General features: G+C 37.1%; 2 protein-coding genes and 1 pseudogene across 2 annotated transcripts; all 3 read right to left on the bottom strand.

The window, feature by feature from the left end:
- Positions 1–1,002: 1,002 nt before the first annotated feature.
- LOC127203608 (thymosin beta-10-like) lies at positions 1,003–1,448 on the bottom strand. The gene has a single exon (XM_051162430.1). It carries the CDS (start codon positions 1,387–1,389, stop codon positions 1,255–1,257), a length of 135 nt encoding a protein of 44 aa, XP_051018387.1. The 5' UTR covers positions 1,390–1,448; the 3' UTR covers positions 1,003–1,254.
- A 5,008-nt stretch (positions 1,449–6,456) lies between these two features.
- Positions 6,457–7,416, bottom strand: LOC127203079 (vomeronasal type-1 receptor 4-like; annotated as a pseudogene).
- An 8,022-nt stretch (positions 7,417–15,438) lies between these two features.
- LOC127203583 (vomeronasal type-1 receptor 4-like) lies at positions 15,439–16,410 on the bottom strand. Its single transcript, XM_051162409.1, has one exon. The coding sequence runs from the start codon at positions 16,351–16,353 to the stop codon at positions 15,439–15,441; it is 915 nt and encodes a 304-aa protein (XP_051018366.1). The 5' UTR covers positions 16,354–16,410.
- Between the last annotated feature and the right edge of the window lie 6,754 nt (positions 16,411–23,164).

Genomic DNA, 23,164 nt, shown 5'->3' with positions numbered 1-23,164 from the left:
AAATAAATCTTAAAAAAAGAAAAAAGAGGATAAATGTTGTGAAAAGCCAACTGCTTGGTAATGGGCATTATGATGTTATTATTGAACAATGTCTCGTTGCAGCATAAGAGCTTGAGGGAATATGTTTGAGGAGCTGGGGAAAGAAACCACCTTATTTACTAAGGTAATACATCACCCTGCAGAAGCCTTTACTGAATTTCTTACAGAGATCGGCTTCAGTTGTAACTAGAACCATATCAGACACTGAAACCAGAAAGTTGGAGATAGAGACCTTTGCCTTTGAGAATGCAAGTCCTGAATATAAGAGAGCGTGTGACTATTGAAAGCAGAAGCCCTGACGGATGAATAGATAAGAGAGACATTAACTCTCAGGAGTATCATGCCAATATCTATCATAGGGCAAGCCGTAGATTTTGATGCTCAGGAATTAAAATGCGTGGTGTGTTAATTGTGGTGAATTTGGCCGTTTCCAAAGAAGTTGTGAGATGACAGTTTTCAGAGCTCCAAATATCAGGTGCTTCCAGAGCATTGTAGCCACAGTGAGAGGGCAGACATTAGTCTATGGCTACAACGGAACACAAAGGCTTCCAGAGCATTGTAGCCACTGTGGGAGGGCAGACATTAGTCTATGGCTACAATGGAACACAAAGGCTTCCGGAGCATTGTAGCCACTGTGGGAGGGCAGACATTAGTCTAAAGATTGTAGGTCCAAGAGAGACATATGAGGTAACCTCTTGACCTCAGGAAATGAACAGTGAGGTCAGTCAGCTCGAGGCCCAGTGGCCAACAATATACGCTATCTTCCTTTGTCGGCCAGGAGGTACCAAGGAGGCAAGAGAATCCAAATTATGTATTTCTGATTTTATACATACTACAGAAGAAAGTTAAGCTATGGGATCTGGCCACGGATATGCCTCTGACATTATACTCAAAAGGGGGGATGTTATAAGTTAACCACTGGTGTTTATTGCCCCCCCCCTTTTTTTTTGCCACGAAGTGTGTTTTATTTTCATCAATCATACAAATAATTTTCTATAATATCCCAGGGCAAACAGGTGAAATTTGGCAGTCTGATTATAGTAGGGGGGGTCTCGCTTCAGAGACCCGCAGGCCGGTGGCATCGGCACGGAGTGCCTGGGTTCACAGTGCAGCTTGTGGCTCGCGCCCATCTTGCAGGTGGTTCTTCCTCCGCATCACGAGGGGGGTCTTGGAGATGACGGGGTGGGGTGGGGTGGGGGAAATCCTCCTAGGTTTTTAGGAAATTTCACTTCTCTTTTCCTGTTCAATGGTCTCTTTGGTCGGCAGGGTGTGTTTCTCCTGCGTCTCGGTTTTCTTCAGCTTGGCCTTATCAAAGCTGGCGATTTCCCCTATGTCCCGCTTGTCTGCCATTTTCTTGCAGCCCGTGAAGTCTCGCTCCGAGCTCGCGCTCCAGGTGCTCCCACTCGCGTTGCTGCAGCAAGAGACCGGTGTTTACTGTCCTTTAACTTCAGAGACAGTGGGAATAATATTGGGAAGAAGTGGATTGATTGCTCAAGAATTTATTTTGCATCTGGGTATTATAGATGGGGATGGCAAGGAAGATATTAAGATAATGGCATATGTGAAAAAGGAGATGCAAATTAATTTAGGGGTTAGAATTCCATGGGTGTTACTGTTTCGGTACTCAAGGGTAAGGCTGCTCTGGTAGAAAGAAGAGGAGCTTTGGGAGTACTGGAAAAATGTGTGTTTTGGCAAGCAGTGGTCAATGATCAGAGAGCCAAATTACAAATATCATGATGTTGAAAATAGAAGTTTTGGTAGATGCAGGAAAGATTCCTTTCAAGTCAATTTTATTATAGGCCATGTTCTCAGTAACAAAGAAGGTAAAGGAAGTCCGGGATATAAAGGACCCTTTGTAGACATCATCCAGTTAATATCTCCCATTAATTTTTGAAAATAGTTAAGAGTTTGTAGTTGGCCTTTATGAATCTCTACCTTTTGTGGTCAAATTTTTTGTTGACTGATTTTTATAACCCAGACAACTAAGTGAATCTCCTCTTTGTATTTTTCCTGGAACAACCTATAACACCCAGCATGGCAGAATTCTTTGTGCTTTCTTTTTTTTTTTTTTAATTTTTTTATTAATTTATTCTTGTTACATCTCAATGGTTATCCCATCCCTTGTATCCTCCCATTCTTCCCTCCCTCCCATTTTCCCCTTACTCCCCTCCCCTATGACTGTTCCTGAGGGGGATTTTCTCCCCCTGTATATGCTCATAGGGTATCAAGTCTCTTCTTGGTAACCTGCTGTCCTTCCTCTGAGTGCCACCAGGTCTCCCACTCCAGGGGGTGCCTCTTTGTGCTTTCTTAAACATTTTCTCTAAAGTATCCGAGTCAGAATCAGTCATCAAAATATTGTCCATGTAACGATAAGTGAATGATTGAGGAAATTGCCTATGAAATATTCCCACTCGATGCCCCACAAAATATTGGAATAAAGTTGGACTATTTAACATTCCCTGTGGAAGTACCTTCCAATAGTATCCCTTATTGGACCGCTCACTGGTTTTCAGAGTAGGTACTCAGAAAGCAAACTTTTCCCTATCCTGTTAACTGGATGAGGCCTACAGTTTAATTACATACTGATGAGTTAAATAATGTGCTTAAAACATTACAAGGATATTTAACTTTAAACAGTCACAGATGTCTAACAGTTGAATGAGAGAGAGAGAGAGAGAGAGAGAGAGAGAGAGAGAGAGAGAGAGAGAGAGTGTTAACTCTTATAGAACAAAGCCTGCAAGATGAATATGTGAATCAAATTGACCTGAAACTTGATTAGGTTTTGGTCCTTTTGCTTTCAACTCATTCTCACTGGGCACAGTATGCAAAGGGAAGATGGTATCATGGAATGAACTTTCTTAGCTCATAAACAAAGAAAATATTGACGACATATGTGAAAGGTAGAATAAGACCACCACAATTGTCAGCAACAGATCTGGCTGAGAGTATAGTACTTATTACTAATGCAGAGACAATGTCACTATGGATGGTTAATGAAGGCTGGCAAAGAGCTTATCGTTATCACTTGAGAGAAATTAATAACAAATATCTGAAAAGTGAAAATATAGTTTATAAAAAGAACTATTTGAATTCTTCCACATATTGTAAGAAAAAAAAAACAATTCTAGAGGCATCAACATTCTATATCTGAAGGAGAGATAAACCTGTTTTTGTTGTGATCCCAAGTGTGAGATTGGAACAGTCTTGCGAGAACAGGTGAGGTTAATCCACTAGAAGACAAACCACCTCCTGCGGGAGCTTGATTGTTGCCAGCTGAAAAGATCCCCTGAACAGACTCTGGGAGGAGATAGATAAATGAGCCCAGAACTGGAGGCAGGGCCTTTGGAGACTTGGGATAGTTTTGACTGTTCATCGTTCCACTTGATATTCTCCTAGAGAGAACCGCTCTAGGAAAGGCTTTGAGGCTCTGGGCTCCTGCTGAGGTTCCAGGTTCTGGTTACTCCAGGTTCCAGCAGAAGAAATCCTGCTGGCAATGCCAGCAAAATCAGTCCTCAGAACCGATATCCTTATAGTTTTGTTACTCTTTTTTTTTAAATTTATTTATTTTTATTTTTTTATTAATTTATTTTTGTTACATCTCAATGGTTATCCCTTCCCTTGTATCCTCCCATTCCTCCCTCCCTCCCATTTTCCCCTTATTCCCCTCCCCTATGACTGTTCCTGAGGGGGATTACCTCCCCCTATATATGCTCATAGGGTATCAAGTCTCTTCTTGGTAACCTGCTGTCCTTCCCCTGAGTGCCACCAGGTCTCCCATCTATTCTCCTAAGTTCTCTAGGTCTACATTTACATTTCCAAATGCTCTCTACTTCATATACTCTATTTTTTTTATAACCTTTCAAGTCAGTTTCCACTGTTCATATACTCATAGGTGTGTGAGGTTTCCCCCTGGTGACTGGATGACCTACTATGTGACAGAATATTATGGAATATGTTGTCCCCTGCCCACCAAGCATGAACTTCTCAGTTACACCTGGGTTGTCATGAGCCTCTTCCTCCTGGCAGGATTTTGACTGGTTCAATATTGTGTGTGTCTTACGCAGTCATCCACAGACTTTGTGAATTTCATGGGAGCAGTGGTCCTATCATAGCCTGTAGGAAAAAAATATTCTCTGATCCCCCCCCCTCATATCTTTCTCTTTGAATTTTTTCATCTTATTTATGGTGATGTGATCTGAACTTTGTAGTGAGGAGAATGGTATAGGTACGTGGCCTGGCGTTACAGAGTCATCCATTCTCTGGACTTCGGTCAATGTGATGTCCACAGTGACAGCACAAAGAAAGTTCTATGATGAGTTATAAGTGATACACTTCTCTATGGGCATAAATATATACATTTCGAGGGTACTTTGACATATTACGTTTATTTAGCCAAATTTTGATTTTCAGTGAATCCATGTGGCGTGTGAAGTCCCCTACCATGAATTCTTGGAGTGATTTGCAGCACCTGGCCTCCTATAAAGCAGTTGTTCTCAGTCTGTCGGTCCTGGGCCTTGAGGAACACATTGCATAATTGATTTGCTATCAATGTCATGATTAGAATACCTTACTAGGACAGATATTGTTGTAACTCACATTGCTTACTATTGGGTATGAGTATTAATGACTTTCTTTCTCGAATGGAATCTACAGAGCAGTAATAAGTCATATTGGACAACAGGAGCTTGATTTCTCTTGTCCCACCTCCTAACTATGTGGTATTTTCAGTGAGAAGGTCTTGCTATAAAGTTTTGTTTGGTAATCATGACCAATGTCAACAGTCTGTATGTTTTTTTTGGGGGGGGGTATGTCTCCATTACTCAGCCTAAAAACTGAAGGGTAGGCATTTACCATATGTTTCTTTAGTTAGAACCCTCTGGATTCTGAGGTGAACCAAACACTCTGTATATAGTAAGCCCAAATAAATACATGTGTGCATGCATGCATGTGCATGTACACACACACACACACTATAGATAGACCTCTATATAGCTTTTTCAAGCATCTTTATTGTTAATCATCCTATTTTGTTCACCTTCATTCACTTCCCTTGTTAATATATTGTCAAGCATTTTTATAAAATTGCGAACATATACCATTAGCATAAATGTTTGATGGTTCACATATACATATATATATAGATATTTGTATATGTATGTATGTATGGATGGATGGATGGATGTGTATATGTAGGGATGTTTGTATGTAATATATATGTAAGTGTGTACATATATATACCTGTGGAATCTGTGTTAGGATTTTATGCCAATTTTAGTATATATGAATTTATAGTCTCAAGATTAACTATGCATTTTAAAGTTGGAAAATGACATTTTGGCATAAATATAGACATAAATTCCAATTTAAAGATTTTTTATATACTTGAAATAATATGTATGAGTGACAAGTTGACAATATGGAGTTATGATACTCACATTCTACCATTGGTAGACGATGAGGGTGTCTCAGACAGGTTTAATTAAGAGAAGAAACCCAGGGTTGTACCATCTTGTAGACTGATGTAGAATCTTAATTAAAAATGCCAAAGGAAAATAGCTGAGCACAGGAATTCAAGTATCTTTACCACACTTCTTAAGATCCTCTCACTACAATCCCGTCTTCCATGACTGCTTCTACAAAACCATCATGGACACAAATTCAAACTATGGAAGTAAAGAAATATTTCCTTCTTTGAATTGCTTTTTGTCAGGTATTTTGCCTGAATAACAAGAAAAGAAATAACACACCTATCCGATGATTTCCCACAGAATCACTACTGACTATTCCCCATATAGAAGGCGTCAGTTGTCTGCTAAATATATTTCGGCCAAGGAGGATGAAGATGATGCTACAACATCATAGAGAATTTTGGATGACTGCTGAGGTAGCAAACTGTCTCTTTCATCTTCTCATTTGGGAAGCTGCTAATCTGCAGCCCCTGTGTACTCAGGTAATTAATTTTATTCCTTCTCAAGTCTCTGATGGGGTTGAAGACCAGAGAGTTTAGTTTTACAATTAAATTTAGTTGTTTAGGGGTTCAGATGTTTTTAGGTCTAGGTAGATGTTTTAAGTTGAAAATGATGAGATATGATAGATATTGATTTACATTCAGAATTTTCAATGCACCAAGATAGGAAAGATGTTTTCTTCAAGGCTGCCAAATACAAATAGCCAAAACACTAAGAATGTAACATTTATATAATTCCTGATTGTTTATGGTTTCTTCTGGCTGTAGGTAGTTGATTGTATATATGTGTAATAACATAAATGTATACGTAAAAATGAAAACTATTTAATAAAAAAAGAAAAAAATCTTAGAGTTTTCTAATTTCAGTTTTGTATTGTACAACACATAAATCAATATGAGAATAGTCTAGAATAACAGATGACTAGGGATCATTTCACACTTGAAGAAAGCTATAATATTTTAACGCAACAGGGTGAAAACAGGCGGGAACTAGACTTTATACTGGCGATGAGAATAAAGGGGCTAAATATGCAAAAACATCTTTCTACAAATGTAAATACACTTAGACCCCATAGCATTGGATATTTACAATATACCCTAAAGACCACCACGATGGAATTAAACGAATAAGAGATGACAAATATACACAGCAAGATGAGGATAGTTAGTGTGATTCTGTCCTCAGTGGAGAATGTCTGAGAATGCCGAGCATGGTGGATATGCTTGACTTGTCTCTTATGTCCGAGGAGGATGCTCACCATGGAGACACTTGAGCAAAGCATGAGACGCAGGCAAAGTCCATCATAGAAGCATAGTAAGAACATATACAATGCAGTTGAAAAATCTCCTGATGCAAACCATGAGCAGTACCCATAATTCACAGTGCTGGTCACATTTTTCATATAACTGGGGCCTGACACTCTGACTGGTATCAAGATATTTAGCAAGAGATGCCCAAGCCAGCTGAGTGAACACGAGGGACCTACGTACTTGGTGGCTCTGTGTTTCAGCTTTCTCCACCTGGAGTTGCTGGAGCTGATTGTGAGTGCTTGGAAGCAATTCAGTAGGCACATTGCATAAAGGGACATCCCCTTTGTTATTCGGGGGATGTACATTATCAGTTTACATCCAATGTCATCCAGGAATACCTTAAATCCACAATCTGACATTGCCCGTGGAATGCCTCTTAACATGATTGACAAGCAGTTGGCAAAAGTCATGTGTCCTATGATCTGGTCCTTCGGCATTAATTGTTTCCCAGAGAATATCAAAAGGACGTAAGAAAATAGCATTCCCACAGTAATCTGTGAGAATAGAAAAATTCCCATTGCAAAGTTTTTAGAAAATATTTTCATTCCTATTTTAAAAGGAAATAAGTTTATTATGGTCTAGGGGTTCAGAAAATGCATTTTAAGTGCATACTATTTAATGCAATTAGATAAAATAAAACATTCAATGATTTATTGTGTTTATGTGGCTGTTACACAGAAAACAGGGAGTATATGAAATGATTTTTTAAAGAAATTATATATTCTCTATTATTTTAATTGAATGCCACAAATTGGATGTGTGGTGGTAGACATCATTTATTTTAGGCCTCAAGAGACAGAGAAAGACTGACTTACAAAATTCTGGATAACCTGGTCTATTAAAGCAGTACATGAGTGTTAGGGCTACACCCAGACAAACTAGTTTAAGAAACCAAAGGATTGATGAATATATATATATATATATATATATATATATATATATATATATATATATATATAATTTTTTTTAGTAACCCCAATGATTTTAGGCCAATTTCAAAAGAATATATTTTCAAAACATGCCATTTTTTCTGAGATTTGCATGAAACTGATTTCAAAATTCATCAAGAGAGACAATAGAAAATATTTGAAAATCATATTCACAACAAGTGAGGGAAAACTAATCTGATTTTTAAATTAAGTGTCTGTTTGGGAGGTTGCATGCGAGTTTGAATGCCATCAGAGGCCAGTGGCTTGGATTCTCATAAATCTAAATTTCTGGATACTTGTGTGCCACAAATAGAACCTAGGAACTGAACACATAGAGAAAAAACAATATGCACTCTTCACCATTGACTCATCTCTCTAGCCTAAAGAGAATATTTAAATCTGAATTTGGAAAAAAAAATTAAATAAATTAAAATGGGTTTATGAATATGTTTCAAAAAACCTCCCTGTTTAGTAATGTCCAAAATTTTAGCAAAATTAGGCTCCACCTCACCAGTAATTAAAGGAATACAATGAAGCGATGCAAATCAAAGTTGCAATTACAGATCATCTCATACATATAAGCAGGTATTAATCAAAACAAATTAAGAAAATAAAGTCAGGATTTTTTTTAAATTAATCTATTCTTGTTACATCTCAATGTTTATCCCATCCCTTGTATCCTCCCATTCTTCCCGCCCTCCCATTTTCCCATTATTCCCCTCCCCTATGACTGTTCCTGAGGGGGATTACCTCCCCCTGTATATTCTCATAGGGTATCAAGTCTCTTCTTGGCTACCTGCTGCTGTCCTTCCTCTGAGTGCCAGCAGGTCTCCCCCTCCAGGGGACATGGTCAAATGTGAGGCGCCATAGTACGTGAGAAAGTCATATCACACTCTCCACTCAACTGTGGAGAATGTTCTGACCATTGGCTAGATCTGGGTAGGGGTTTAAAGTTTACCGCCTGTATTGTCCTTGGCTGGTGCCTTAGTTTGAGCGGGACCCCTGGGCCCAAATGTGCCTATCATATTGTTCTACTTGTAGATTTCTAGGACCCTCTGTATCCTTTTATTTTGCTATTCTCCCATGCGTCTCTCATTTAGAGTCCCAATAGGATGCCCTCCCCTAAAGTCAGGATTTAAAGCTACTGCAAACATAGGAAAAAAATACCATAGTGCATACTCTATAGGAACATAAAATGTAGAAGCTATAGAAATTTGTGTTGTTTTTCATTAATAAAATTGAAAAGTAATTACCAAATTTCCATTGTAGTTTTACTGAATCTCTCATATGTTGGGTCATCACCTTTTGTTAATCACAATAGTGAATGCTGTACAAGGACCTGGGGGCATGGGAGGATACAAAGCCACATAGGGAGTGGCCAGTGTTGAATAAGAAGGATAAATGCAGAGTCAGGCACTTTATTCCAATGCCCTGCTGAGTCTCAGCAGTTCTCAGGAAAATATCAGGAAGACACAATCACTACTTGCTTGAATGCTTGGTGATACTTGGTGGTCGGACCTTCTTACCCCGAATGACTTTATTTAGAACTGATATCCACATACAGAATGGATTATGTCTATATGCCCTTGGTGTGCACATAAAATGATGCTGAAACTCTTAGTGGAAAATGTTAGAAACACAAGACGTGTAGCTAGGGGCAACACACTAACAGCTCAGCAAAGGCACCAAGAATTAATGAGTGGGAGCGTATGACATCAAAAGCTTTCTGCCTACTAAAGGAAACTACCAGCCAAGTGGAGATACAACATTAAAATTGGGGAGAAAATTATTAATGTCTTATTTTCACTCAGGAGATTATAAACTACAATGTATAAAGGGAAATAAAGATTAAACAGTGTTTCACCAACTTCTTAGTCAACACATGGTGAAAGAAATGGCCAAAGAAATTTTTTTTTTTTAATTCAAGACAAAAATTGGCAGTAAATGGTTTGTAAAAGTGTTCATCTTGTTTACATATCAAGGAAATGCACATTACAAATACTCTGAGACCCCACTTCACACCTTAAAATCGTAAACAAAGAATAGCCACAACAAATGTTGGCGATGATGTGGAAAAAAGAACCCTTGCTGAATAATGGTAGGAGGTGAAGTGCTACAGTCATTGAAAAAAGAAATACAAAGATTTCTCAATAAAACAAAAATAGAATTACAATATAACACAACTATATAATTTGGACACACAGACGCAAAAGGATCTATGTCCTACCACAGAGATACTGCCTGCCCATAATAAATAATGCATAATTCACTATAGCAAAGAAATTATATTCATCAGCAGATAACAGCGCATGGTATGTTGTTAATTTGTAGAAGAAAATGAAATGATAAAAATTTCCAAAACTATATGGACATACAAATATTTTAGCAAGATACCATAGACTAAGGGGAAAATCATACATTTTTTTTTTTTTATTTCAAAAAGAGACTTGAATGGCAATGACTATAAATATCTAAGTCTTGAGAGCAACTGATTATGGGCTATGAAATCAGAAGGAATATAAGAAGATTAGAAAATGTGTTGAAGAATCAAGGTAAGGAGAAGAGGATAAATTTAGCCTTAAAGTCAAAGGACTATGAAGGATTATAGAGGAGTGTGTGTCACAAATATGGGACAAAGCATGTAAGAGAAGCATGAAAACTAAATTTGTTTGACAATGTCATAATAGAATGTAAAATATGTGTGCTACTTAAACTTTTAAAAATATACCAAATTTTTTTTTAATTATGATATTATAATAAATTTTGCTCTTGGATTATAGTTAATGAAAATTTAACGACTTACAAAAGTAGTAACAATTGTAATTGACGTTATGTCTGGTTTCTTTTCTGTAAGAATTTTATTATACTTGAAGGCCTGTGGACTGAACTCAGAATCTCATCACTCTGACATAATGCTTTGATCTTGGACTCTTTATATGAATTAAATATCAGTATTACAAGTTGTAGACGAAGGATATTTGTAATTCTTACTTTTGGTGATCAGTGGCTGTGCTGTCATTTTGTGCATTGAAATGGGTCTTGTATGAGTCCCTGGAGATTTCGTTAAAGAACGTAACATAAATGTACATTGCTCTTTGCTTGATTGGATCTGTTTGAATTTGTAATGATTTCCTCCTAAAATCAATGCAATTGTTAAGAACTTTTATTTATGCTTTATTAATTTGTTGATATTACAAACACATTTCTGACAGAAGTCCTCATGGTGTAGACGTCCTGTGCGTATAATAATAGGAGGGATCTCTATTCGACTCACCAATTCCACTTCTTAGTATGTGGGAAAAAGAATCAAAATCAGGGGGTTGAAGAGGTGCCACATTAGTCACTTACACAATAGAATCTTTCAAAAAACCTTAAAGATAAAAAAATCCTTCCATACATCCACTCTCCTCCAAAACAATTTCAATACCAACCAACAAACAAACAACATAATAACAAATTTGTGCACGCAGTGATCATATAGCCTTTACCCTTTAAAAAATAATCATGTGGCCCTGACAAGTTAGAGGTGCTTCAATCACAGAAATTTCTTCTTCCTGTGTATCTATCATGCAGAACAGAAATGATTGTGCCTAAACTACTATTGTGCTAATGACTAAAGAAATCCTCCTTTAAGAGAGAGAAACCTTCTGGTGGGTTTTTATGAAGAATCTAAAAAAATGATAAAACTGTATATACAATTCCCTCTTATTGACACACAACTTATGTACACTGAAAAATGTCCTTTAGAGGGACATGATTATTTAATTAGTTAAAATCTCCTAAGGACTGTGTGAATGTCTGTTTTTTGTTTTGTTTTGTTTTTTTGCTTTGGATTTGATGCTCAGGGTCTTTTAATGAACATAAGTGGTGGAAATAAGTACAACAGAAAAAGATATAACATCCCTACAAACAGCAATGATCAAAGAGAAGGTCTGGCTACATAAGGCACTGTGTTTGCACAGGATATAGAGATTAGGGGCGCTTCACCTAGCAGAAAGTAGCAGCAGCATTAATGAGTTACCTCCGTGTAAGTGTAACCAGACTTCATATAGCCATGCCTCTGTGCCTATATAAACTCTGTAAAAATTCTCAATAAATGGGGTTTGATCGGAATGCAGACTTGCCCCCTTTCTCGTGTCTAGTGTTCTGTCTCTATACAGGAAAATTCTCCTCCCGAGCATCGGTCGAACCCCGGTGGGAGAGTTTATATAGGCACAGAGGCATGGGTATTTGCCTAAGCAAGGGTTGCTGTGGATACCTAACTCTGGAATGCTCCAGCAGGTGTCTACCTTTACAGCTGCTATAATTGCAGAAGAGAGAAATTCCAGAGAAGTTGTGAGGGATCTGGTTAGTCAGGAAAAAGTTCCCGGAACTGCTGCTCACAGGCAACTGGCCTTTAATCTAATCTTATCAGTAGTCCCACCGGAAAAGGAGTAGCTCGGGGGTCTGGAATGACCGGCTCCCACAATAAACCACAACAGGTGTCTAACTGCCGACCTACTACAAGGTCTGTGGTGAATGTCAGACTTCTGGAGAAATAGGAACCTAGGTTCTGACAAGATGGCTGAACATTGGCCATGTAGCCGGTCCCCTACAGGAGACTATCAATGATTGCTTCTATTTCTGTAGGGGAAATGGGATTATTTAGCTTGTTTATCTGTTCTTCACTCAATTTTGGCAAGTGTAATTGATCAAGAAAATCGTCCATTTCCCTTAGATTTTCACATTTTTTTTGTGGCATATATGCCTTTGAAGTAGGGTCTTATGATTCTTTGTATTTCTTCAGTGTCTGTTGTTATGTCTTCCTTTTCATTTCTGATTTTGTTGATTTCAATACTGTCTCTCTGCCTTTTAGTTAGTTTGGCTAATGGTCTGTCTATCTTGTTGATTTTCTCAAAGAACCAGCTTTTGGTTTTGTTGATTCTTTGTTTTCTCAGTTTCTAATTTGTTAATTTCAGCCCCGAGTTTGATTATTTCCAGGCGTCTACTCCTCTTGGGTGTTTCTGCTTCCTTTTTTTTTTCTAGGGCTTCCAGCTGTGTCGTTAAGTTGCTTATGTGGGATGTTTCCAATTTCTCTTTAAAGGCACTTAGTGCTATGAATTTTCCTCTTAGCACTGCTTTCAATGTATCCCACAAATTTGGGTATGTTGTTCCTTCATTTTCATTGAATTTCAGGAAGTCCTTAATTTCTTTCTTTATTTCTTCCCTGACCCAGGTGTCATTAAGCAGAGAGTTGTTTAGTTTCTACGTATGTGTAGGCTTTTTATTTCTGTTAAATTGCAGCCTAAGAGCATGGTGATCTGATAGGATACAAGGTATTATTTCAATCCTCTTGTATCTGTTGAGGCTTGCTTTGTGACTTATGATGTGATCAATTTTAGAGAAGGTTCCATGGAGTGCAGAGAAGAAGGTATATTTCTTCTTGTTTGGGTGAAAAGTTCTATAGATATCTGTTAGATCCATTTGATTCACGGCATTGGTTAATAATGTTATTTCTTGGCTTAGTTTCTGTTTCAATGACTTATCCTTCAGTGAGAGTGGGGTGTTGAAGTCTCCCACTATTATTGTGTAGGGATCGATGTGTGGTTTAAGCTTTGTTAACAGATCTTTTGCAAATGTGGGTGCCCTTGTATTGGGAGCATAGATGTTCAGAGGCTGTTAAAGTGGAAACAAATAAATTTCTTAAAGAACTAATAAATACAGAGTCAAAGAGGCCTTCAAAGAGGAAGATGTTTTTCTGGCTGTCATTGTGGCAATGCCCAACATGCACAGTGCCTGGGTATTGGGAGGCTAAATGCAGTGTCTGGAAAGAGAAGACTTTAAAATGCTCAGATCAATAAGACGAAATGTGGAAAATTGTTATGTGTTGTGAAATTGGAAAATAAAAAATAAAGCTAATGACGGGATGTTTGAATGAAACAAACTTAAAAACATAGCTACACCCCATCTAAATAGAGCCAAGCATGATATTCATGATTTGGTGGTGTCACATTTATTTAGAAAACGATATCTGAGTGCATTTTAAGACGGATGCTAAAGTCTGAATATAAAGGTCTTTCCACCAAGCTCCATTTGTTAACTTTTTTCCCCCAACATAGAAAATACAGAGCTTTTAAACAATCAATGTGTAGTATTTGGGCTGTATATACTCTAGGGAACCCCAGACTATAACCACATTTTTTTGCAGAAAAAAAAATGCCAATGAAAAGTTACAATGAATAAAGTATATTAGCAATGTAACTCATTAGGAAAAAGCAGGAGGCCATATCTTCATTTTTTGAGAAAAATGAATAGATGCAAAGAGTGTAATGGTTAAATTATAAAGTTAAAGTTTTTTTTTTTTTTTTTTTTATGAACTTGCTAGAAAATGGATGACACATCACATGGCATGTAGGAGCTAGAGCCAGGAAGAAAGTCATGTAAGTAACATGAACCCAAAGACACCACAGGGACGTGGTGACAGTTCTAATTTCTTTCTATCTTAATTGTACACAGTGAGGGACTGCATTGTGATACCTTCATACATGTGCATTATGACTTTGTTTCATATTAATCCCTCATTATCTTATTCTTCTACCTCTTTCTTGCTCCGCAGACCTTTTCCTCTTCTCAATAGTTCATATTTTACATTGGTTCATTTTTCCCTCATTGATTTAACATGGAAAAAAAATGTTATACTGGCCTTTGAGAAGCTTACTGATTTTCTTAAGATTCCATTTTCCATCCATATTTCTATGTTTTCTTTACAGTCATGGCAGCGAGATTCCATTTTTCCATCCATAGTCCTACATTTTTCTTTACAGTCATGGCAGTTGGAGAAGGGTAGTGTCTTGCTATGAGAAGTGATATGCAAGACCTTGGAGATGGAGACTGGCTCAGTGTTTAGAACCATGTGATGATCTGGGAGAGGAATTGATTCAGTTCCCAGCAACCACAATGAATGGCTCACTACTGCGTGTAATTCCAGTTCCACAGGATCCACCACACCGTTCTTGCCATCGTGAGAAGCAGCCATGAATTCTGTGCATGTACATATGCTTAGGCACACACATATACAAAATTTTAAAAATTTAAATATTATGAAAAACATTCTGAGCTGAAGAGATTGCTTGGTGCTTAGGAGCATGGACTGCTCTGCCAGAGCTCCCAAGTTTTGTTTCCCTCAGTGGTGGCTCAAACCTGTAAGTAACTCCAGTGCTAAGGATTAGAATGCCCGATTCTAAGCTCTGCAGATGCTATGTCTATGTGGTACACAGATACATGCAAGAAAATTACCCATTCATATAAAATAAAAATGATGTTTTGCACATGCACAGAACATACACACACACACACACACACACACACACACACACACACACTCACTCTCACACACACACGCATGCTCTGGAGACAAAATGTTTGGCCTTGTGCATTTTCCCCTACTTACCTGTATTTTTACCTAATATCACATAACGATTTGTAACTGTGTAAATCAGATATTTGAATATTTGATAATATTCTATAGGAAGCTTTGTAAAAAAAAAAAAAGTTATGATAACAGATAATTGACTCCTAATCACTACATATAACAAAGCCTGATATTTTCAAACTGCAGTCGTAGCACTGTACAGCAAATAAAATAGATAAAATAGTATACCAATACATAAGAAGAGACAGATGACCCAGGGCTCATATTATACTTAGAGAAAGCTATCTTCTATGAGAGAAGGGAACGTAAAGGCAAAAACTAGACTTCATTTTGCTGATGAGAACAAAGGGGCAAAATATGGGAAAGCATATTTCTAGAAATGTAAATAAACTAACTCGCCATAGCATCGGATATTTGGAGTAGGTAGTAAAGATGACCATAACGGAAGAGAATGAGTAAGACATGACAAACGTGCACACCAGGATGAGGACAGTTTGTGTCGCTCTGTCTGCAGGTGACACTTTTAGAGGGTGCTGAGCACTGTGGATATACTTGACCTGTCTCTTGTGTCTGTAGAGGATGGTCACCATGGAGACACTTGAGCAAAGCATGAGACCCAGACACAGCCCATCAGAGAAACAGAGTAAGAACATGTATAGTGAGGTTGCTAAATTACCCGAGGTAGACCATGAACAGTACTCATAGCTCATCCTGTCGGTGACGTTTTCCTTGTGACGGGGGCCTGACACTCTTGCTAGAGCCATGATATTTAGAAGCAGGTTCACAAGCCAGCCGAGGGAGCAGGAGGGACCGGTGTACTTGGCGGCTCCGTGTTTAAGGTTCATCCACCTGGAATTCCTGGGGCTGATTGTGATTGCTTGGAAGCAGCTCAGTAGGCACATGGCATACAGGGACACCCCCCTTGTTATTCGGAAAATATACACGACCAATTTACACCCGATGTCATCTAGGAAATCTTTAAATCCATAATCTGACAGTGTCTGAGGAATGCCTCTTGCGATGAGAGACAGGCAGTTGGCAAAAGTCAAATGTTTCATAATCATATCTTTGGCCATTAGGTGCTTTCCAGTGGATATCAGGACAACATAATGAAATAGTATCGAGGAATTGCCAAGCATTCCAACTGTAATCTGGGACAAGAAAAAAGTTCCCATTGCAATATTTTCAAAAGCCATTTTCCTTCCTATTGAAAATATAAAAAAAAATATATATATTATGGTTATGAAACCCTTGAAACACCTTATCACTTGGCACTGTTTCATGGTGTTAGCCAAAATAATATATTTAACATTTTCTAGAATTTATAGAGGTCCCCCCCCCCCATTCAAGAAGACTGTCTAAAGATTTGTTCTTTATTTTTTAATTAAATATTCATTACCACTTGAATGAAAAGTTTTGGATATTTTTACTGAAGAATAACATGTTCACAGGACAAGGCTTCCCATCCACTTCAACATAACAATCAAGAGACTGAGGCAGACAGATTATGAACTCGAAACTAGCCTGATCTGCAGAGTTGGATCCAGGACATGCAGTTCTGCAACAAACTAAATCCCCGCCTCCAAAAACCACCAAAAAATAGTTCATGATTTCTCTGATATTAACCAACCACAATTATTTGGAGTCACTTTTCAAAGAAAGAATTTTCAAAGCGTTTCTTTATTCCTTAAATATACAAGAAAGAGAATTAACAACAGAAAATATTTAAAAATAGTGTTGAGAGCGAGTAAGTAAACACTTAGGATATGAAAAGCATACTTCATTCAGTAATTATTTTGCTTTTAATTATGTTTTACTTTGTTTTAGTTATGTTTGTGGCTGCACGCGAGTGTGAGTACCAGCGTGGGCAAGAGTGTTGGGCTCTGCTAGAGTTGTATTTGTAGATAATTGTGAGCCACTGATTGGCTGTATATTCTGACCCCAGATCCCAATTAACAGCAGTATGCTCTCTTAAACTCTGATTTATCCCTATATCCTACCAAAAATATTTGAAAGTATGTTTGAGAACAAACTAAAACATAAAACAAATGAGATATGGGTTCATGTCTTGGGTAAATTTTCTCTGAACAATTCAGACGTCCAAAATGTATACAAAGTTTAGGATCAATATTACCAACAATTACAGGAACACAATGATCTGATGCAATCAAGGTTATAATGAGATATCATTACATATTTATAAACAGGTATTAATCAAAAGAAATTAACAAGTAAAAGCAGAAGTTAAATCTGCTGAGAATATAGTGAAATAATAACCCTTGTGCAGACTATAAAGAAAAGTAGAATGTCGTAGCAACGGTTCAAATTAGTGTTGTTTTTATTCAAAAAACTAATCAATCATTACCTAGTTCCAAATATAGTGTTACAAGGATCTGGGGATATGCAAGGACCCAGAGTCATATAGGGAATGACTACTTTTGAGTAAGAAGGATAAATGAAGTTTCTAGATTTCTCTGTCATAGCTTTCCTGAGTTTCTTCAGTTCTTAGGAAGAATTTGAAAAATCAGAGTCATTTTTTTTTCTTGAATGTTTCATAGGGCTTTCTGGACAGAAATTCTAATAATGAATGATTATGTGTAAACTGGACAATCACTGGCAGAAAAAACAGGATTAAATTATATCCCCTTCCTTTCCACCTGCACACAAAAATAATGTTAAATCATTCAAAAGCTGAAATGTTAGAAACTCTAAGAGGAAAATGTTAATAATAAAAGATAGAGGTAGAGGAAAGAGGACTCAATATCACAGACCATGAATTAATGAGTGGAAATGTGTGAAATTCAAATCTTTCTGCACTTTAAGGGAAAGTAACTGTGGAGTCAAGATATAACCTACAGAATAGGAGAAAAACATTGAGTTCTAAACTTCAATCAGGAGCTTAGTACCTAAAATGTATAAATGAAAATAAAGATTAAACTGCTTCTCCACAAACTTTCCAGTCACCAAACAGGCTAATGAAATGGGCAGAGATTTCTTTAAAGCAGAAAAACAAATGTGCAATAAAGACTTTTTAAAAAAAATACTCACCCTGAATAACTTTTCAGGAAATGAAAATGACAAACGCCTTGATATTGCTTTTCACATCTTAGAATTACTGTCACCAAGACAATAAATAATAATGAATTCTGACAATGATGTGGGGAAAGTAACCACTCTACACATGTGGTAAGGCAAAGTATTACATTCATTATAGAGGTAAATATAAATACTCAAGAAATTAAGAATAAAATTACCATATAGCACAGCTATATAATTTATGAACATATACCAAAATGACGTTATATTCTAGCACAGAGATACCTGCATTCATTTATGATAATCTTTATTCACAATATCAAAGAAATGGTGTACAACCTAGAGGTTCATCTGAAGATAAGGAAAATATAATCTCTCTACACAGTGGGACTTTGTTCTATAAAGTAAATAAAATACTGAAAAATATTCAATAGTTAGATGGACTCAGAGAGAATTCAGTATGGTGGTATCAAAACAAAAATATGGAAAACAATAATTACATGTTTTTCATCAAACAGGGATATGTCCATGTAAATGTAAACGGAGAGAAAGTGATAGCTTTGAAACAAGAATGAACATAAAAAAAAAAAAGAAGCCATGGGATAACAATTGAGATGTAATATGAATAAATTAATAAAATATATCTTAAAAAATAAAAATTCTTCAGTGGAAAAAAATGAAAAAAGTGGTGTTGAGGAATCAAAAGTGGGGCATTAGAGCAAACGTGGCATTAATATAAATGTGGCACAGTATGAAAAGGATTATAAAGGATATAGAGAGGTATTAGGAGGTGTTGGGCTATTGGAGAAACACTGGGGAAGAGGAGAATAAAAATAGATTTGTTTGAAAATATCACATTGTATATGGTAGTTTAAAATGTTAAAAACTAAACCAAAAAGTAACATGGTTTTTACAAAATATTGTGAAGACATTGAACGATCAATTCTCAAATTCATATGGAAAAATAAAAAACCCAGAATAACAAAAACAATCCTATACAACAAAAGATCCTCTGGAGGAATCTCCATACCTGATCTGAAGCTGTACTACAGAGCAACAGTAATTAAAACATCATGGTACTGGCAAAGCATTAGGCTAGTGGATCAATGGAATGAAATTGAAGACCCAGAGATGAATTCACACACATTTGCTCACTTGATTTTTGACAAAGAAGCCAAATCTATTCAATAGAAAAATGATAGCATCTTCAACAAATGGTGCTGGTCTAACTGGATGTCTACATGTAGAAAAAATGCAATTAGACCCTTATTTGTCACCATGCACAAAACTCACATCCAAGTGGATTAAAGACCTCAACTTAAAACCAGAGACATTAATTCAGTTAGAGGAAAAAGTGGGGAAGAGCCTGGGACACATAGGCACAGGAAACAACTTCCTGAACAGTACACCAACAGCCCAGGCCTTAATGTCAACAATTAATAAATGGGACCTCATGAGGCTGAGAAGCTTCTGTAAGGCAGGAAACACTGTCAAGAGAACAAAGCGACAGCCTACAGAATGGGAAAAGATCTTCCCCAACCCTTCATCTGACAAAGGTTTAATATCCAAAATATATAAAGAACTCAAGAAATTAAACACCACAAAACCAAGCAACCCAATTGTGAAATGGGGCTTGGAACTTAACAGAGAATTCTCAACAGAGGAATATCAAATGGCCGAGAAACACTTAAAGAAATGCTCGTCCTCGTTAGTCACCAGAGAAATGCAAATCAAAACGACACCGAGATTCCATCTTACACCCACCAGAATGGCTAAGATCAAAAACTCAAATGACACCACATGTTGGTGAGGATGTGGAGAGAGAGGAACACTCCTTCATTGCTGGTGGGAATGCAAACTAGTACAAACACTTTGGAAAGCTATCTGGCGCTTTCTCAGAAAAATGGGAATAGGGCTTCCTCAAGACCCAGCTATCCCACTCCTTGGAATATACCCAAAAAATGCCCTACCACACAACAGGGACATATGCTCAACCATGTTCATAGCTGCTTTATACATAATAGCCAGAACATGGAAACAGCCCAAGTGTCCCTCAGTAGAAGAATGGACTAAGAAACTGTGGTACATTTACACTATGGAATACTACTCAGCTATTAAAAACAAGGAATTCCCAAAATTTGTGGACAAATGGATTGATCTAGAAATTATCATAATGAGTGAGTTCACCCCGAAGCAAAAAGAGACAAACGGTGTATACTCACTTATATCAAAACACTAGTCCAAGGGATACATACCATGAAAAACTTTACTTACCAAGAAAGTGGGTCAGAGGAGAGGACATCCTATTGAGACTTTAGGCGAGAGTAGCATGGAAGAATGGGGAAATAGTAGGACCCACAGGGTCCCAGAAACCTACAAGAAGAACTTTATGACAGGCAGATCTGGATCCTGGGGTCCTCCTCAAACTAAGGCACCAGCCAAGGAGAGTATAGGCAGTAAGCTTCGAACCCCTACCAAGACCTAGCCGATGAACATGATATTCTCCACCGTTGAGTGAAGAGTGAGATCTGACTCTCACACATACTCTGGTGCCCCTTTTCTGACCACGTCCCCTGGATAGGGAGGCCTGGTGGCACTCAGAGGAAGGATAGCCAAGTTACCAAGAAGAGACTCGATATTCTAAGAGCATGTATAGGGGGAGGAGGTCTCCCTCAATCACAGACATAGGGGAGGGAAGAAGGGGGGAAGTGGGAGGGAGAAAAGAATGGGAGGAAACAGGGGAAGGGCTAACAATCAAGATGTAATATGAATAAATTAATAAAAAAAAGAAAGTAGACATTAAAAAAAAACATGGTTTTATATTCAATCTTGTCATTTGAAAAGACAGTTCTTACATTCAATGCAATCTTGCAAACTTACACACAATACTTAAAATGACTATAGCTGTCATTGTGTTATTTGTCTTCTATGGGAATTTTATTATTTTGGAAGGACTTGGATTGAACCCAGAATCTCAGTCATAAAATCAAGCTGTCTACCATGGAGCTACAGTCCTACTCTTTCTATATGAATTTTAAGTCAGTATATTAAGTTGTAGAATAGCGAAATTTGTAATTCTTATTTTTTTTAGGGATACAGCGTCTATGCTGTTATATTGTGCATAGAATAATTTGTGGAAAACAACTTTGTTTGTACCTCAGAAGTTCTCCTTCAAAGGCATGCCATAAATATTCCTTCCTCCTTACTTAATAGATCACATTTTGAATTGTAGTAATTTTATTCCTAAAAGAAATGCATTTTCTAGACTTATTCATTCATTAATTTTAATCAATTCATTCAATATTAACAAATTAATAAATCATTCAGTAAATTAACCAATAATTATAAAATAATAAAGAAAAAATAATAAATAACAAGATTATTTACTACTAACTTGTTAAATTAATGTATTGCTTTATTAATTGTGTTGCTTTTATAAATACCATTCAAAAGAAGTACTTATAGTGTATATGCCTTAAGGAGATAAAATACTGTTTCTTATGAAAGAGGAATTTCTATGTCATCCACCAATTCAATTTCTTCATATGAATATAAAATAATTAAAACCAATGTCTTGAAGAGATACTTCCTTATTAACATCCACAAAACATGACCCAAAACAACAAAACTCAAGCATTCCACATGTCCATCAACAAAGAATTTCATGAAAACAACATGGTGTATGCATAAAATGGTTTTACCTTTATTCTTTGATCTGTGCATGGTGGCCCATGCCTTTAATCCCAGCATTCAGAGAGGCAAAGCAGGTGGATCAGTGTGAGTTCATGGCCAGTCTGGTCTGAGAAGGAGTCCAGAACAACCAAGGCTACACAGAGAAACCTTGTCTCACAAAACAAAACAAAGAAACAACAAATGAAACCGGCCATCCTTTGAAAAGTAAGTTGATACATGTTGCAAGATAGATAATTCCAAGTATTCCTGTGTTAAATTGTATGACCACTTGTACTGTTGTTTGATTGTGTCCAACTGTTTTAACTTCAATCATTAACTAAAAACACACACACATGCTAAAATGATGAGGGCCACCAAGACTTCTCAGCAGGTCAAGGTGCTTTGTAACAAGCTCAATGACTAAAGACAGAAAACATCACACATGGTGAAAGAAGAGAACCATCTTTCAAAACGTACCTTCTAACCTCTACACATGTATGCTGTGTTAGGTGCACATGCCCTCCCCAAAATAAATGGATCATGTAATGAAAATTCAAACGACATTAGAATAATGATTGACAGGGATGCAAAAAAGTGATGGATGTTTGTTTCAAGGGTGCAGAGTTTTGAGTTTGTGGTAAAGTTTCTGGAGATCAGCTTTAGAACAATAGTATACACATGAATACACTGTGCACTCCCAATGTTGAACATCATAAATATTTGTGATTTGACTTTGGTTCTAACTTTAATGATGAGTGAATTGTTGTTAATAAATAAGACGTTTTCCCCATGTTGTATGATATGGAACTGCAGTGAAGACAATAAACTAAACTGGACACTGACTTTGGCTCATAGGTTTCTAAAATAAAGCTTAGGGTCACAAGAGTGTATGTATGTTTTTATCCTGGAGGAAGATTTAAAATAATATTAGATAAGAGTATACTGTGCTAGAGACTCTCTGTTGTTGTTTTGGGGTTCTCTTATTAACAATGATTCCTGAGATCAGGCAGACATAGGATGGCTTCTAAAGCTCTCAACAGTGACCATGGCAAAAGGAATAGAGAAAGCCAAACACCTGAGAGCATTTTCCAGAAGTGGACAAGCCTAACCGTTTACATGCATCCCAGGAACACTGTGTCTTCAATGTTCTTTCTAATATCAAGTTAAGGTGGATCATACACCAACCAATCTTGAGGTTCATTTAGTGAAACATAGAAATAAAATCAGGGAAACATCCCTCATACTTCAAAATAGATGAAGTACCAAGAAATTAAAATACTCCTAGTATGCATTGACTCC

Source organism: Acomys russatus, chromosome 19, assembly GCF_903995435.1.
Source record: "Acomys russatus chromosome 19, mAcoRus1.1, whole genome shotgun sequence".
Classification (NCBI taxonomy): Eukaryota; Metazoa; Chordata; class Mammalia; order Rodentia; family Muridae; genus Acomys; species Acomys russatus.
The sequence above is the reverse complement of the archived record's forward strand: the minus strand, read 5'-3'. Positions and strand labels throughout refer to the sequence as shown.

Bases quoted from the DNA above. Each gene is read 5' to 3' on its own strand.
- LOC127203608 (XM_051162430.1), bottom strand. From the start codon at position 1,389: ATGGCAGACAAGCGGGACATAGGGGAAATCGCCAGCTTTGATAAGGCC.
- LOC127203583 (XM_051162409.1), bottom strand. From the start codon at position 16,353: ATGGCTTTTGAAAATATTGCAATGGGAACTTTTTTCTTGTCCCAGATT.